Source organism: Setaria viridis, chromosome 8 (assembly GCF_005286985.2).
Source record: "Setaria viridis chromosome 8, Setaria_viridis_v4.0, whole genome shotgun sequence".
NCBI classification, from domain to species: domain Eukaryota; kingdom Viridiplantae; phylum Streptophyta; class Magnoliopsida; order Poales; family Poaceae; genus Setaria; species Setaria viridis.
The window spans coordinates 28,226,102-28,243,560 of NC_048270.2; the positions used below are offsets into that span (position 1 = coordinate 28,226,102).

Genomic DNA, 17,459 nt, shown 5'->3' on the forward strand with positions numbered 1-17,459 from the left:
GATAGTGTTGTAGGAAGATGTGTCCAAGCAGTAGCTTCCAATAGAAGAAGGTGATGGAATACTTAGAATCTTTAAAAAAGTTATTGTAACTTGAAATCAAAGTTTAGTTTTGCACTTCATAAACTATAGCCTATCAACTTCTGACACCAATCGGAATGCAAACCTAAGGGTAGGACGAAATCGGAATCTACTGCCTTCAACCCAAATCCCCAATTCCAGAAAATCCCCTTCCTTCTTACAAAAGAGGAAAGTAGCGGTACAAAATAGGGGACTAATCTGACCGGAGCTCCTACTCCTCCCTTCACTGCTAGGATGCGCCATTCCTGCCACCCGTTGTAGATTTGCGCACCGATGCCTCTAGGCTCAAGTCTTTACCACAGTCAACAGGAACGTGCCGGCGAGCCCCTTGCAGTGTACATTGTTGCAGATATACTCGTTGCTCTGGCTTGCAACTGGTAAGTGGACCACACTTATTAGAACTATATATAAATATGCTATCGTTTTCAAAAACCATAAATTGCATCATGTCTCAGTGGCAGTGTTGACTCGTCAGAATCAAGAGGTCACAAGTTCAACCCCCGTGACACTCTTACCTTTTTATCTTCCTTCTTTTTTTATCTCAGACTAAGTTGTGGGATCCAGCGAATTTGAACACCTTATTTCTCAAATAATGCTTGTATGGGACTCCCCTTGGTTTATGATATTTTTGCACACCTTATTTTTCAACAAATGCTTACATGTGGATCCCTGGTTGGTTTATGACGTTTTTGTGGACCTTATATCGTCAAAAAACCACCCTGTAACATCAAGTGACATTTTCTTTTTGGCTTTGGCAGCTTTTATGACATTTCGTAACTTTGTCACTAAATTTGCTCGGATGTAAGATTTTATGACGTTTTTAGCTAAGATTTTATAACATTTTTAGCTAAAAACGTCATAAATTTATAACGAGAATAAATGTGTCATAAATTTTTTTTGTTATAGATCAGAAGATTTCATGTAGTCTAATCTTAGCCGTTCCTATCCACCCAAAATTTCATCTATTTTTTCGTTTAGCTAGTAGCAGTAGCTGCTACGCAAAGTGGATGGAGAGCACTTGTTCTTGCGGAAATCAATTTGACGATCCCAGAATTTGTTTGCAAATTGTTCTCTGTCCAGGAATATTTAAAAAAGCTACTGCAATTGATTGATGATCGACTCAGAAGTGCCATCTCGTTGTTATGCAGGCTGCTGTGTCCTCGTCATGACCGGCGGCCCGCCGCAGGTGCAGTTTCCGGACTCCGGAGTGTGCCCGCGTACGGACGCACCATGGGGGAGGTGCTGTTCCTGGGCTACACGGTGATGAGCGGATACTTCAAGTATGCCTAGGCGACGGTCGAGGCGATGGCCGGCGGGTGGGCTGACGTGGAAGGCTTATATGGACGTCCAGGGTGGAAGAAGGATGAGAATGAACCGGAAAACTGAAGGCCATAAGAGTTGAGAGGCAACCTAGACCCACGTCCAGAATTTTAGGAATGAAATTGCCTATTCTTCCATTCAGGTTCCAAGGATAGGATTTTTGTATTCGAGGATATTCAAATTCATATTAAATCTACTTTTAAAATTTGAAAACGAAAGTAAAAGCGCGATGTCAGCTGGGGCCACCGGGCCGTTGCGCTAGCTGATCCGCGCACTTGAGCTTCGGTGGAAGCCCACCAAAGCCTATTTACCAACGGTCGGACGGAGTCTGGATTCCGAGCCCATGAAAACCCAATATTTTTCCACAATAAGCGGAACTCTAGCGTTGGCTGGGCCAGCCCGATGCCAATTCGGTGTCGAAACGTGTGCCAAATAAACTCATGCGCCCACTCCAAAAAAGCAAAACGCAATCCACGCCATCGTAGGGCCTGAGGAGATATTATTTTCCGTTCCACCTTTCCCGTCGGAAAACCCAACAAACTTCTCCACCTCGGCACTTCCCAGCAGAGGAAGCGAGAGATAGAGTGCGGCGGCGCCGGCGGCGGGGGAGGAGATAATGGCGGCGGCGAGGGACCAGCTCCTCGACGCGATCCGCGCGCTCATGGCGGCCCACTCGCCGCCACTCCACGCGCTGGTCGTCCCATCCGAGGACGCCCACCAGGTCCGTACCTAACCGTACTACCGCGCCGCCGTCCCGCGCAGATCGGGGGGACCCGATCTCCGGCCGAGGTCGGCTGGGCTGGGCTGCCTTAGGGTTTTGTTCGATTCGATCTGCTTGTCCCGTGGACTGACGGTGGCTGTGGATTGTGTGTGTGCGCGCAGAGCGAGTACGTGTCGGAGCAGGACAAGCGGCGGGAGTTCATCTCCGGGTTCACAGGGAGTGCTGGTGCGTGCTGAACTCATCCCTCCCTCGTCATAGTTTATTTTCCGAGGGAATCATGTTCCCCCTGTTTCTACTTAATATTAGGTTTCCGTGATTTTGGCATGGTTCGATTGGTACTTTAGGCGATTGCGTATTTCGCATTACATGCTGCTAGTACTGGATGGATGTTTGTGGAAGCAGTGAGGCGGTCGGACCGGTTAGCACGTCACGACAAGCTATGTCTGCGCTTGCGCTGTGTTCCAGTTCGGTTAGCTGTTTCTTGATGAAACGTTACAATTTGCTGGACCCTGTCGCCGTGTGGCCACGTTGGGGCTAATAATTTTTGCAGCGTGAGTCCAACCAAAAAGTGCTGCTAACTTTTAGTTCCTGCAATTACTGATTGTACGTTTTCTCGGAATATTAAAGAAGGATTTCCGCTCTAGGGTTGGAAAAGTAACGTACAAATCCAAATACTATAAAACCTTTGGACCAATCTAGGATGGTTTTAGTTTTTTGGTCACTAAATGAGGCACAATTAATAATAGGACAATTGGTTATTTTTTTGGCATTACATATTAGACAGAAAAGCAAAACCTGAGCATCTATACAGAAAAATGAGGATGCAATGGATAACCTATGCAGTTTTTTTTCCCTCATCATGTGATCATGTTATGATAAGTTTGAGGCTCTTGTGTTCACAGTCCACAGACACAAGGGACCATTGTTCAAAGTTTGGAATTTACATGGTAGGACATTGGTGTGCTATGTTTCCACATTGGAGCGGTACCATATTCAGTAATAAATTAATTTTTACAATGAGAAAGCATATTATATGCATTTATGGTTACTGATCTCTGGCCTTTGTCTTACATTGATCAGAAAGGAGATGAGGGTAGTGGTCTGGTGGTCACATTAATGCAAACTGCACAAATGGAATGATTTTATTTATATCCAAGTGCCGCCTGAAGTGAAACTTGTATTCCTTTTTCTCGAATATGCAGAACTGCATGTCATTGCATTAAGATAGGAGAAAGGTCAAAATAGCCGTACAACACACACACACACACACACACACACTTACTTTTGTATTCCTTTATTTATATTCAAATGCCGCCTGAAGTGATACTTGTATTCCTTCAATCTTTCAGCAAAGAAACTACCTCTGGACACAAATTATCGACAGTTTGCACAAGAGTCAAGCTTTTGAAATCTTTAATGAAATATTAAAGTTATATGTTTAGACTTTGCTTGAAAAGTACTCCCATAGTCTAAATTTATAGAATATTGTAGATATATTCTTTCTATTATAAAATAGTGGTCAAAGTTTTGCTGAATACTCTTATTGTCCCAACTCAACTATCTGTGACTAAGGGGAGTAATAAAGTAAATTAACGATTGATTTCGAGTTTTGAACAAGAATGTAACTGTCTCACATTCTATGGCTATGACAAGTCTCTAGCTCGACCTGAACATGGAACAACCTCCTTTAGTCCTCTATATTATATATTTCATTTGTACTTTCTGTTATGGTTGAGGTCTTAAAACAGTTTGCTGGTTGTTGCATTGGTTTCTCATTTACTGCGCATGTTGAATTCTAAACAGGTTTGGCTCTTATCACCATGAAAGAGGCTTTGTTGTGGACGGACGGACGCTACTTCTTGCAAGCGACGCAGCAACTGAGCAATCGTTGGAGACTTATGCGCATGGGAGAAGACCCACCTGTTGAATCTTGGATAGCTGATGTAAGCGCTGGCTTCCTTTCTGAAGCATATTTGTGATTTTGGCCTTCTAAGGATTTTTTTCCTCGAACAGCCTTCTAAGGTTCATAAAAGTACTGGTCAACATAACTTGTACACAGCAATGACTGGGTATATCTTGGTTTTGAATTCATCCACAACTTTACTGTTGAGAAAAAAATATGGTTTCCTTGTTCACCTTTGCTTTTAATACAATAGTATTGCAGTTTTTGTGAAGATACCACTATGATATATATATATATGTTTTGGTGATGCGCTGTACTTGAATTCCTACTAACTTCTTTGTTATATGTGAATGAAAATGTTCTGACACTTAAACTGCTGCTAGTTACCTCTCCCAGAGTTGTCGAAAAAAATATCAACACTGTGAAAGCCTTAACTTTGATCCCATCTTGTTGAATTTTAACAATTGTTACTCAAGTTTTTTCAGATAACTATCATTTTAAACGGGTTTTGGTGATTAAGTAAATTTTTGCTTCTTTATTGAATACTACTTCTCCTGGCTAATTTGTATTATATTTGTTGATGTGGTATCAGAATCTGGCAGATGAAGCTGTCATTGGAATCAATTCATGGTGTATTTCAGTTGACTCTGCTCATAGATATGAGCATGCATTTTCAAAGAAGCACCAGACTTTGTTTCAGCTTTCTTCTGACTTGGTGGATGAAGTATGGAAGGACCGCCCGCCAGTTGAACCTAGGCCTGTAATTGTACACCCTGTAGAATTTGCAGGGCGTAGTGTATCTGAAAAGATCAAGGAGCTAAGAGAAAAGCTAGTACATGAAAAGGCTAGTGCCATTATAATAACTGCTCTTGACGAGGTACAATATATTCTTTTAAGTTGTTTCATTTTTTCTGTGGGAGTTGGGTTGTTTGTAATTTTCACTATTTTTCAATGGTTGTTTAGGTTGCTTGGTTGTACAACATTCGAGGAAGTGATGTGGATTATAGCCCAGTGGTTCATTCTTATGCTATTGTAACCTTGCACAGTGCTTTCTTTTATGTGGATAAGAGAAAAGTAACAGTCGAGGTCAGTTAATTAACTTGGCACATATCCTTTTATTAAATGATCATCCAATTATACTGTTCACGCTCATGATTTTGTTGGTCATGTGATGTAATATCTCTGTTATGTGATTCTTCTATTGTACAGGTTCAGAAATACATGTCTGAAAATGGTATTGATATAAGAGAGTATGAAACGGTTCAATCAGATGCCAGTCTGCTCTCATCAGGCAAGCTAAAAAGTTCTGTGCATGGGGAAAAGGATATCAATGAGGTGGAAAGCTTAAAAATTTGGATTGATTCTGGCTCATGTTGCCTTGCACTCTACTCAAAGTTGAGTCCGGATCAAGTTTTGACGCTGCAATCTCCAATCGCCCTTCCAAAGGCTGTTAAGGTGAATTTACTCTCTTCTCTCTTTGTACTAGCAGTAATCCAAAATTGTATTGAAAATCAACTGTAAAACTGTCAATACTTTATTATGATATGTTAGCACTCCTCGAGATCTAGTTGTGGCAAGAAAGTTTAAAAAAGCATGGGAACAGCCTTAACTTGCTAAATATGGTACTTTGGGCTGGATGTGGAATATGTTTAATTAATTAGCACAAATATGTCATTCCTTGTTACATCAGAGTGATTAGAGCATATGGGGATGGAAATGAACAAGAAAAACATTATGTCAGGGCAATTTAACTATGTATCAATTCGGACTATGGTTTAGAAAATGTTTTAATTAAACAGAAACTGTGTGCCAATCTGACAGACTAACTACTAGTACTGCCCAGTTATGGTCGAAGATATTGGTAACAGCCATCTATTTTTTTGTGAAAAAAAGATGCATCACTGGAAAAAATGCTTTTGTGTTTGGAGTGTTAGAAATTCCCAGCTAAATCTTGTTAATCAATGGTGGGCCAATAATGATTTTTTAATCATTTATATCGTAACAATTTATCTGTATAATATCCTCACTCATAGTACACCCTCCATTCTCAAATACATGTCATTTTAGAACTTGTGCAGTCTAGCTTTGGAAACCTTTTTCATAATCATGTAGATTCTGTAGTATTAAAGGCGTGTATTGAAGCTTCTTGTTCAAAACAAAAAAATTAGAAAAGAACAATGCTATGTGAACGCAGTATTTGCACCTGAAATGCATCACAATGAATTTATTTTTTGTTCTGTACTGTTTTTTCTATTAAATATTTATGGTTCCCAATAGCTTATGAAATTGCTATTCTTTGAATTTAGCATGTTTGTTTCCCTAGATTTCTAATTTCTCTGCAAAAATGGTGTAGAATCCCACAGAACTGGATGGATTGAGGAAGGCACATATTCGAGATGGTGCAGCTGTTGTGCAGTACCTTGCTTGGCTGGATAATCAGGTCAGCATAGATTAATTTCTCATACCAATATATGGATGAACCTAGACTTGAATTTCATATACACCTGAAAAATCATTTCTGGTAATACCAGCTTTATTTGCATTTTCAAAAAGCCTCGTTTGCTTTGCTGATTTTGCAAGCTTACTAATTATTGTCAGTAGTAGTTGGTTGCTGTTCAGTACTTGGTCTTATGTTCTTTCCCCCCTACGTATTCAGATGCAGGAGAACTATGGAGCTTCTGGATACTTCAGTGAAATAAAAGGATCACATCAAAAGGAAAATCTGTAAGTGTTGGAGTACTGTTAGTTTGTTTTGGGATCATATGATCTATGATATGGAAGTCTTACCTACAAAAACTTGAATAAAACTAGATTTGCTTGTTTTATGCACTATTTAAAAAAAACTTGCTTATAAGACTCCAACGTACAATTCCCTTTTTGCATGTCAGTCTCAAATCTAAATTTATTGTTGTTTTAATGTTTTGATCTCTTTTCTGTTCTCAGAGGAACCAAACTTACTGAGGTTTCTGTCAGTGATAAACTTGAAGGCTTCCGTGCAACAAAAGAGGTATAGTACAGCAACATCACCCCTTAAATTCTCAGTTGTAGTAATTGGATAGATTTTTCTTTTAAATCTGCTGTTGCTGCTGTTAGCCTGTTACTGGCCTCAATTTTGGTACTTGGAAGGGAGCCCAGCAAACTTTAGTGGTATTTATTTACAGAATTTGCTAACGCACCGAGTTCCTTGTAGTTATCTTGGTCACAGTTCAAGTGGCTGTTGATATCCCTTTGAACTACTGTAATATACTTTAAGCCAGGTTCCCAGTTACTTTGGCTGTATATCTGTTCAGGGTCAACCATAAATTGCAAAAACTACTATTTATTGGATTTGTTTGTCTTATTGATATTTGCTATTCAATCAAGTGAAATGCAAAGTATGACAACACCTTTGTGTTTATCATCATTTCTTATGATGTTGTTGGATGGCAATATCTAAAATGCCTTCATAGAGGCTGGAGAGCATTTTACATCCAGTCTGACAAGTTATGATATTTTTTCAGCACTTTAGAGGTTTGAGTTTTCCTACAATTTCATCTGTGGGACCAAATGCAGCAGTTATTCACTATAAACCTGAAGCGAGTACGTGTTCAGAAATGGATGCTGGTAAAATTTATCTTTGCGACTCTGGTGCACAGGTTAGTATAGTTAGAACTGAACTGTAGCTTTATGTTATGAGATCCCTTTGAATCTGCTGACCTCTTCCGTTATGATGTACATGCAGTACCTGGATGGTACAACGGACATTACAAGAACTGTACATTTTGGTAAACCCTCATTGCATGAGAAGTCATGCTACACAGCAGTAAGTTCTTTTTTTTTGGCTGACATTTTCTTGAGAATTCAAAACGATGGATATTGTTGTGTCATCTGGCACTTGTTTTTTAGAAGGGTATTTTTCCCCCATCTTCAGTCCATATATTTTCACCTTTTGCAATAATTGTATTATTCTCACTTAACTAGCAGTGTCGATAATCCTTCAGTTTCTTGCACAGTGGGAGATAACAAATGAATGGTTAACATTACTACTCACTGAAAGCCTCTTTCATTGTTCTAGTGTTTTACAAAAAAGTTAGCAATCTGGCTGAATGACTGAATCAACCAGCTAACATTTTATGTATTTTTTTTGAAAACCTATTTTATGTATTTGTCATTATAATGAACTTTATCATGAAACTTTGAATTTATTAAAACTCATGTTAGAATCATTTCTACTTTGGTTTTTATTTGTACTCAGTGCGGTTGATCGATTTTTAATGCTGAATTTCTTCACGTTCAAAATAGGTCTTGAAAGGTCACATCGCACTAGACATTGCTGTATTTCCTAATGGGACGACAGGTGAGTATTGTTTGGCTCTTTAGTCATATCTATGTACAAACTGTTCAAAGTTATTATGGAGAAACATTGTTGTAATATTGATGAAGTCGCTTATTGATAGCTGTTTTGCAATGGTTTCAGCATTTTGTTCCAAACTTAAAATAACCATTACCTTAGGATTAGCGTTCAAGTGAGACAAGACCTTAAATTGAATTCATTTTTTGCAAATAAATTAATTCTCTTGAAGACAGGTCAGGCTTGATACTTCCATTTGCTCCTATAATGCAAGTCATGTTTGGGCAAGTCTGAAGTAAAGTCAAAATTTTGGGGAATAATTTCTTGATAATGTTAGCTGTGACAATGTATCAGCTGTAAACAAGATCTTATATTCAGAACACTGCAAAGGACACCACATGAATCTCTTTTATGTCATATACTACTAACACCAATGTATTTGCTATAGTTTGCTTTATAAGTTTTTTTAAAGAAAAGTCATAATCATCCATTCTGAACTTTGATGGAATTCCTTCACTAATTTTGTTGTACTGAACCTCAATAATACTTGCAGGGCATGCTCTTGATATCCTTTCGCGAGCCCCACTGTGGAGAGAGGGTCTTGACTATCGGCACGGCACAGGCCATGGGATTGGATCTTATTTGAATGTTCATGAAGGTTTGACTGATGGGTTATTCATCTAATTGTATATTTGTATGACTGCCCTGAAATGAGCTGTTCGTTTCTTGCTTTTGAACCAGGTCCTCATCTAATTAGCTTCAGACCTTCTGCTCGAAATGTACCATTGCAAGCATCAATGACTGTAACAGATGGTCAGTGAATATCTTACTTCAAAATTGCTTTGTCAGATTGTTTCAATTATTTACTGTTGATGTCAAATTTATATTGTACCCCAATGTTAATTTTCTTAAAGAGTTTTAGGGAATTCATAATTGCATATGATCTTTCCATGTAGAGCCTGGTTATTATGAAGATGGGAGCTTTGGTATAAGATTGGAGAATGTTCTTATTTGCAAAGAGGCCAATGCTAAATTTAATTTTGGAGATAAGGGTTATTTGGCATTTGAACATATAACATGGGTAAGCATTGCTTGCTTACTTTCTTATTCTTCCGTGTCACAGTGGCATCTGAGTTCATGGTAATATCACTTGTCTTATCATCTATTGATGAATCCCTTCTGTTATGCAGGCTCCATACCAGGCCAAACTCATAGACACCAAGCTGCTGACCCCTGTCGAGATCGAATGGGTAAACACATACCACTCTGACTGCCGGAACATCTTGGAACCCTATCTGAACGAGCAGGATAAGGAATGGCTGCGAAAGGCCACTGAGCCGATCGCCGTGAGCAGCTAAGCCGGTTCATCTGGGTTGCATATCGCAATAGCAGCCATTCGTTGTAGTTGCACCATGGCATTTCTTAAGTAGATAGGTTGGCTGCTCCCGCTCCTTGGTCACCTTCAAAATAAGTGAGATGAGCAGCAGGAAAGGAACATGCGTGGACAGATTATTATTCTTCCCGATATTCTTGCTGTGAAAAATGGAGTCAGTCTCGAAATAAAGTGAAGTGCTTAATGTTCAGATGAAGTGGATTGTACAGGTCTTCAAATGATTAAATCTCGATATGAAAAATGTTGCATTATATGTGTGCGTCGACCGTAGGCAGATCGATGAACATATTGACTTATCAGTAGCGTTGCTTTCTCTCTAGCGTCCTCCCATGAAGGTATGCATGTTTGTTTCTCTCACATGATGTAGATTATCCACCCGACTTTTAAGTTGACATGAAGTTAAATTTCAATGTGAAAATGTTGCATGTTTGTTTAAGTCTTGCTATATGGTGTGGATGGACCTAGCAGATATATCGTGATATGTATCGATAAATTAGCCTTATGCGAATGGTGGGCTTGCTTATCGATCGGTGGCTGTTTGAATCCAAGTTCTCTCTGGCACTTATGTTAGCACTCTAACACTGCAGCAGCGTACTTGATGTGGAATTCAATTCATGGAAGTAGTTAGGAGAGCAGTTTCCGTCCGTTGGGAGCACCTCAGATTCACTTGAGATCCGAAATCACCTCCAGAAATCTTTACCTCACTCAAAGATCAATATGCGCGGTCTTTGCTTGCTTCCGTCGTCTTTTGCGTGTCTGCTTTTTTGCTGGTTCTTTTCTTCTTTCCCTGCTTTGCTGCTCTCTTTGCCAATGGGCGTAGCACACACAGTAGGCTGCGTAGACACATTCTGAAACATGGCTATATATATTTTTTAGAAATAATGCGTAGACATATTCTGAAACATATTTTTTTTGAAACATGTCTATATATTGTGCAAGACAATGCGTAAAGCCACTAGCTACACTAAAAAAGTTTACAAAGTTGATAATTTTAGATAGTCCTCAAACTCAAGGCCTCTTGCAAACACAAGTGTATGCACAATCTCTGCTTGCTATTTCGAAAAAAAAAATGTCTGCTATCTAAAACCAACTCAACCTTACACCGTTGATTGTTCCATATAGCGTGTATTTCTTATGAGTACTTCACTACATTTGTCTCAAACACCTAAATATATTACTTCTTTTTCTTTGTTCACACATGTTGTTATATATAAGTTGACATGCATGTGTAGATATTGGAAATTAAATTTAACATGTGTGGATTAAAAAATCATGCTCATCCATCCTTTCACCTCAACAAAAATATTTAAATGCATCAAAAGTTCAAAACCTAACTTGTTCTTCTCTAACTAAATCTTGAACAAAAAATTAATATGCATGTGTAGATCTAGAAAAAAAATCTTTCTCTCTCCTCCATGGATCTAGGACATTCTTCATTCATGATTGGGGCTAAAAACTCGAAACTGAGGCAAAATAATTAGAGAGTCTTGTTCTCCTACTTAGTTAACCTAATTTCATCCAAAAGTTTGGGCCCTAAATTGAGCTCCAAATGGCTAAACAACACTATGGATCTAAGATTTAGCTAGAGGTAAAATCAAACCCTAATTGAGCCTTAACCTATGCAACAAGCTTGAAAATAGAGATAAGATTAGTACAAACTTACCTATACCCACCAACTCTAAGAAAATCAAGATGAGAACATTCCTCTCCACCTTTTCCTTTTCTGGAATTTTTCGGCGGTGTCTCCCCCTCTGAACTGTGCTGCAGAGGTCAGGAGAAAGAACCATGCCCCGCTCCTGTAAACGGATTCCAGGGACCGAAACATTTTAGGCGCGGGAAACTTGTCACGATGGAATGTCAGTCATCGAAAGACATACATAACTCTTGCACGCATGCATCTTGAGATTAGTGTGACACTCGATTACTTGACAGCCGCGCCCGCATCGATTATCCTAGACTCCACTCTGCTCTCAGCATCTCTCTCTGCAAATCAAAGCGCGTACGTACTTTTATGATTCTTACCTTGAGTATTATATCTTGGTTTCCGAACGATCAAATTAAAGCATGTTTCTTGGCCTCTGGGTCAAGCATATACTATATCTTGGAGTGTTCTTGGCCTCTAGTACAAAAGCTAGCGTTGCCCATTCTCTCTCTATATATTCTGATCGAGTTTGTTGCCACCTACGTGAACGAGTGCAACTGCATGCATTATCTAGGAAACCACAATATATCGTGAGGAGATCATCGAGTATGATGGCGTGGAACTTTGTGACTGGTGGTCGTTCCGGCTCAAGCAGCTGGATGGTGCAGATGGAGAGGATGCTCATGAACGCCAACCCGGAGACGGAGATGGCGCGCTGGAACAAGCCCTCCATCTACCGCGTCCCGGAATGGCTCAAGAACATGACCAACCGCGACGCCTACCGGCCGCAGCTGGTGTCGCTCGGCCCCTTCCACCACGGCGAGCCCGACCTGCTCCCCATGGAGGAGCACAAGCGCCGGGCGGTGGCTCACGTGGCCATGCGGTCGCGGAGGCCCCTCCGGGAGTTCGTGGCCGCCGTCGAGGAGGTGGCCGACAAGCTCATGGACGCGTACGACAACCTGGATGAGAAATGGCGTGGGGCGAGGAGAGGCCAGTTCGTGGAGATGATGGTCGTGGACGGGTGCTTCCTGCTGGAGATGGTGAAGGGGGTCTCGCGTGGAGAGGCGCCCCGCGATTACGCGCCCAATGACCCGGTGTTTAGCAAGCATGGCATGATTTATCTGTGGGGAGGTATACAGGCCGACATGCTCGCGATTGAGAACCAGCTGCCTCTGCTTGCGTTGTATACGATTGAGCAAATTTGGCATGACACCACACCTCTGGTATGTCCTTTCTTCTAATAAATACTAGTATATAATACTCAAGGAATTGCACCTTTCATATTATTTCCTTCTTAACGCCGCAACATTGAGAAAACAGTGCGCATCTTTCAAGTCCAATGCATGCAGCAGTGTGCATCGTTTGTCCCGTTGCACTCATGCATGCCCTACTCTCTAGATCAACCACAGCATTGATGTTTGTTGTCACTAGCAAAGGTTGTGATTTCATCATTAGCGACGACCTGCAGACTGCATATTGCTCTGTAGGATGGCTATCGCTGCGACCTCAAGCTTTTAGGGGTCCAAGCTTGGTTTATACAGCAGCATATGCGTCCTCTCTTACCAATCATTATCTCCATTCTGTATCACTGCTGAGCCTCTCTTTTTCACAGTATCTGCGTCGGTCATCATGACAGTAAATTACCTTTTTTTTAACATCTTCTAAGTTATTTGTTATTGTCAACGCATCTGATCCTGCCCCCCGATTAAACATGACACTATGACTTGACGTTATAGTATCAAAGTCATCTCGCTCGATACCGCACCCATCCCCTTCTTCTGAGAGTAGACAACTGTGCCGGCAAGCCTTTATCAAAAAAAAAAAAAAAAACTGTGTCGGCTAGCCGGTGGCCAAACCACCAGTCATTTTCAGTTTTTGCACAGGTTGGACTTGGTTGTATCATTATTTTTTCCTTTTTTTTGCTTCTAATAAAAATTCGGCAAATCTGTTGTCGTCTGTTAAAAAAAATTGTGTCATGCCGTATTTCATTTTTCATTTTTGCACCTAGCTATGTTTCTATTTTATCCTTTTCTTTCTTCATTTGCCACAGGGGTATTGGTCTCATTCCGCGATTCAACACCGCCGTGCTATGTCCATGTTCCATAGCGCCAATGTCCTCTTACCCAACACTGCACTCATTCCATAGAATATTACAAACCAACGTCATCCCATCTAGGTCATCCAGGAGGGAAAGCGAGTAGGTTAATCTGTTATTTTCCTTTCAAAGATGCAATTGTTTTTCCATCATATGAACATATCATAATTTTTTCTCTTTTTTCTACATTGAGGTATATTTCTTTTTTCCTTACAATTTAATTCAAAAGATTAGTTGAGTTACAACTTTGTTTTGAATGCCTACGGATGTGCAACCAAATTATGCATTAATTCAACAATGTTAGAATTTTTGTTAGTGGAGAAAAAGTGGTACGGTATTTTTGTTTAAATTTTGCAACAGGAGCAGTAAATGATTTGTAGATAAGTATCAGGGTATCTTGGATTGATATTTCTAGTGGAAGTGGTGGGTAATTTGTAAATAGGTATAGGGATATGTTTGGCCTGATTTTTTCATCAATGGCAGTGCTGTGTAATTTATGGTTTCTTTTTTTTGGATTATCATGCATTTTTAGGCTTTGAAAGCGAACTTGAAGGCTTCTTTATTTATTACCCTTGAAACCGTAAGCGTGCGTGGGCTAGTAATTTTGAAGTGTCTAGATAAATCTAGGAGCCCTAGTCGAATTTAAAACTGCTTGTGGGAATTTTAGGATTTTCCTTTGTTGTCACGTCTTGTAATGATTAACAAGGAGACTCCTATACTTTTATTAATTGGTAGATCAGTTTTTTTTTTCTTTCACACGGTAGTCCTGGATGAGATGGTAGAAAAGGAGAGCAATCATAGAAATTCTTAAAAAAAGCAAAACATCTTATGATCCATTTAGTAAATTATATTATAATCACCATTGACAGCAATGTCCATTGGATCTCACACATGAAGGACATCATGAGTGTCACTGTTACCACGACCAACATGCATACATGCCATTAACTTAATAGGTTTTTGCAACAGGCAAAGTAGGGTGATTACAGGCAACTTAGATCCACTAATAGCAATTTCTGTCATGATTTAGTCCACCAAATCGAGGGCCATATGTTTTGGGATTTTTGATAATTCCTAGGATTTCTTCTTTTTAGTGCTTAAGTGAGGATTAGCCAGGCGGAGTCTCGAATTAGTAATGTAAGTTAAGATAATGTTCTCTTGAATTTAGTGCACATACGTGTGATGTAGCAATCGAAAGAAGATAATGTCACAATGCAATAAATAACGTAATGTAAGTAGAGGCTCTCCAATTTTAATTTGATGATATCTTTTGTGTGGCATGCTTTAGGAAAGGGATGATTCACCATTTTCTATATGCGAGTGATGAATTACGTAGGGCCTATCTATATAATTGCATTACAACTAGGAGATCAAATGGTTTTAATCACTTGGGTGGTGGTTCATTATTTGCGAATCAAATGGCTTGGATTCCCTGATTTTATTGCAGTTGAACGAATGAGTTGTATATATATGCACACACAGTGACACAGACATGGAAGATTAACTTGTGGGCGGACACAAAATAATTTATCTTGTGTCCACCTTGATCTACTAGCTAATTTGTTGCTGGACACAAATAAATTGTTTTTGTGACCACCTTGATTTACTATCATAGTGGCACAGATATAGGATGTCGAGTACGTCGATTTATGACATCATGTTTTATATACTTAACAAGATGATCATATTTATAATAAAATGATACTAGATACTTGGAATAGTATTTCAAATCTCAATGTTCATTATCGTAATTTTTGAAACATTACTCGACTATCTATATTTAACTCCATAATAGGATCACAGGTGGTAGCTTTGCTGGCTAGCTCCTATAACAACACTATACCCCTTGTCAACCATGATCACAGAGCGAGAAAGATGTCAACAAGTTGGTGCTTGATTTCACGTGGCAACCTGTCAACAAAGACAAGCGTGAAGGCGTCGTCCAAGACATCCTGTCCCTCCACGCCCTGGACATTTACCACAAGAACTTGTGCGGTCTGATCTCTCCAGCCCCCGAAGGGTCAGGCAGGCACATATACGAGGAGAGCATGCGCTGCGCCGTGGAGCTGAAGGAGAAAGGAGTCCATTTCAAGAAGTGCGACAGCACCCACGCCATCGACTTCAAGAACGGCGTGCTCAGCCTGCCGGAGGTCTCGGTCGGCGACGGCAACGAGAAGATCTTCCTGAACCTGATGGCGTTCGAGCAGCTGCACAGTGGCATGAGGAGCGACGCGACGGCGTATCTGATCTTCATGGACAACATTATCGACTCGGAGAGGGACGTGGCGCTGCTGAGATCGAAGGGGATCATCAAGCACTCGCTGAGCAGCGACAGGGAGACGGCGAACCTGTTCAACATCCTGAGCAAGGGAGGAGCGGTCATGAGCCCGCACAGCAGGTTGCACGACGTGCGGCGGAAGGTGAACGATCACTGCAGGAAGCCCTGGAACAAGTGGATGGCCATCTTCCGGCACACCTACGCGAGCAACCCGTGGGTGCTCATCTCCCTCGTGGCGGCCATTATCCTGCTCCTCTCCACCATCCTGCAGACCATCTACTCGGTCGTGCAGTTCTACACCAAGAGCTAGCTACCAAGATCACACCATACATCTATGGTTTACTACCAAAACTAGAGCTCTGTTCTTCTGAAGCATGTCCATCAGTAGTAACCTTTGTCAATCTCAGGATCTGTCTGCTCAGTCTCTCGGAATGCTCATGTGAATAGGATTAGGTGCGTGTATTCTTATAGTGCGCGTGTATTTTAGCATGTATATACTGTATTTGAAAAAAAATGAATACCTCGTCGATTTTCACTCCTAATAACGATTGCTTGCCCTCGGTTTAAATCTTCTATATATGAAAACGGTAATGCTATGACTCACGCATCCAACGTTGAATAAAATATGGGACGTAGCCCACTACCACCACCAACCTTTAATTAACATACAACTCTCATCCATATTTAGCTAGCTCTCAGCCACTCATATTTTCTCTCATCTGTCCATAGTGACCTCCATCCACGATTCGACGCTCTCCTTCCTTCGTCATCCCATGCCGCTTGCCTTATTGAGTCGGCATCCAACTACTGCAGCAGCTTCTTCGTGAAGACGGCTCGTACCTCCATGCACCGCCACCTCCCTAGGTGGAGGAAATAGACGAGAAGCAGGTGAGGGTGACATACATGTAGCCAGGTTGCTCGATTTGCTGCGTGACAGTGGCTCCTTCCTTTAATGTCTGCTTTCTCGCTTGCTAATCGAAGACATGGCTATCCTTCTTCATCCCCTCTCTGCATCATGTGTGTGTTGAAATGGGTAAATCAATTTGTCGCAGGGATACTATCTTGATGTTGCAGTACCTTTTAGCGAACTGTTGCAATAGATTTTCCTCAATATTTCATAAGTGCATCTGTTTTTTTTAAAGAAAAGTGCATTTGGTTTCGTTTCCTTATACATGTCAGTTGAATAGGTAGAGATGGAGATGCCATTAAGGTTGCAGTAGAATGTTTAGAATGTTGCGGCAGCTTCTTTTTCCTGTTGCAATATATTTTCCTTGATGTTGCAGTGATGAGCTAGTTCCTTAAAGTATTCTCGAAGCTGCAAAAGTTGATTTTCTGATGTTTCATTGATTGTTTTTCAGTGTTGCAGATGTAATTTTTGATGTTCCATAAACTATTTTTTCATCTTCTTATTCCCTCCAACCAGCTGTCTCGGGCTGCAGGGGGCAGGGCCGCAGGGGCAGAGCGCTCGGTGGCTCTCTAGCAAGACCGACATTGGCGCAGGGGGCTCATAATGCATGAACAACAAAGGACTCACCGTCCGACGATTAGTGCCCGGATCGGACGTGGCGCTGCATATGAAAAATGTTGCACTTTGTGTGTGTCGATAGTGATCCATTGGCAAGTGTGATCATGGTATTTAAAAATCCATAACAGAGTGCAATTATAGGAATTGGATCATAACTACCTTCCTAATTAAGTG

General features: G+C 40.7%; 2 protein-coding genes across 2 annotated transcripts; both read left to right on the top strand.

The window, feature by feature from the left end:
• The first annotated feature begins 1,911 nt into the window (after window positions 1-1,911).
• Window positions 1,912-9,996, top strand: LOC117833317 (aminopeptidase P1). The gene is made up of 16 exons (XM_034712768.2): window positions 1,912-2,119; window positions 2,281-2,344; window positions 3,923-4,062; window positions 4,615-4,899; window positions 4,986-5,108; window positions 5,232-5,477; window positions 6,376-6,462; window positions 6,679-6,746; window positions 6,966-7,029; window positions 7,523-7,657; window positions 7,744-7,824; window positions 8,304-8,358; window positions 8,906-9,010; window positions 9,094-9,165; window positions 9,309-9,433; window positions 9,543-9,996. The coding sequence occupies exons 1-16, from the start codon at window positions 2,015-2,017 to the stop codon at window positions 9,708-9,710; spliced, it is 1,923 nt and encodes a 640-aa protein (XP_034568659.1). The 5' UTR covers window positions 1,912-2,014; the 3' UTR covers window positions 9,711-9,996.
• Window positions 9,997-10,329: 333 nt separating this feature from the next.
• On the top strand, window positions 10,330-16,492 carry LOC117867010 (UPF0481 protein At3g47200). Its single transcript, XM_034751320.2, has 2 exons — window positions 10,330-12,610; window positions 15,348-16,492. The coding sequence occupies exons 1-2, from the start codon at window positions 11,810-11,812 to the stop codon at window positions 16,068-16,070; spliced, it is 1,524 nt and encodes a 507-aa protein (XP_034607211.2). The 5' UTR covers window positions 10,330-11,809; the 3' UTR covers window positions 16,071-16,492.
• The last annotated feature ends 967 nt before the right edge of the window (window positions 16,493-17,459 follow it).

Bases quoted from the DNA above. Each gene is read 5' to 3' on its own strand.
- LOC117833317 (XM_034712768.2), top strand. From the start codon at position 2,015: ATGGCGGCGGCGAGGGACCAGCTCCTCGACGCGATCCGCGCGCTCATG. The intron at 5,478-6,375 runs GTGAATTTACTC...AAAATGGTGTAG, and splicing joins CCCTTCCAAAGGCTGTTAAG to AATCCCACAGAACTGGATGG. The intron at 7,030-7,522 runs GTATAGTACAGC...ATATTTTTTCAG, and splicing joins GCTTCCGTGCAACAAAAGAG to CACTTTAGAGGTTTGAGTTT.
- LOC117867010 (XM_034751320.2), top strand. From the start codon at position 11,810: ATGTTTCTTGGCCTCTGGGTCAAGCATATACTATATCTTGGAGTGTTC. The intron at 12,611-15,347 runs GTATGTCCTTTC...CCATGATCACAG, and splicing joins GGCATGACACCACACCTCTG to AGCGAGAAAGATGTCAACAA.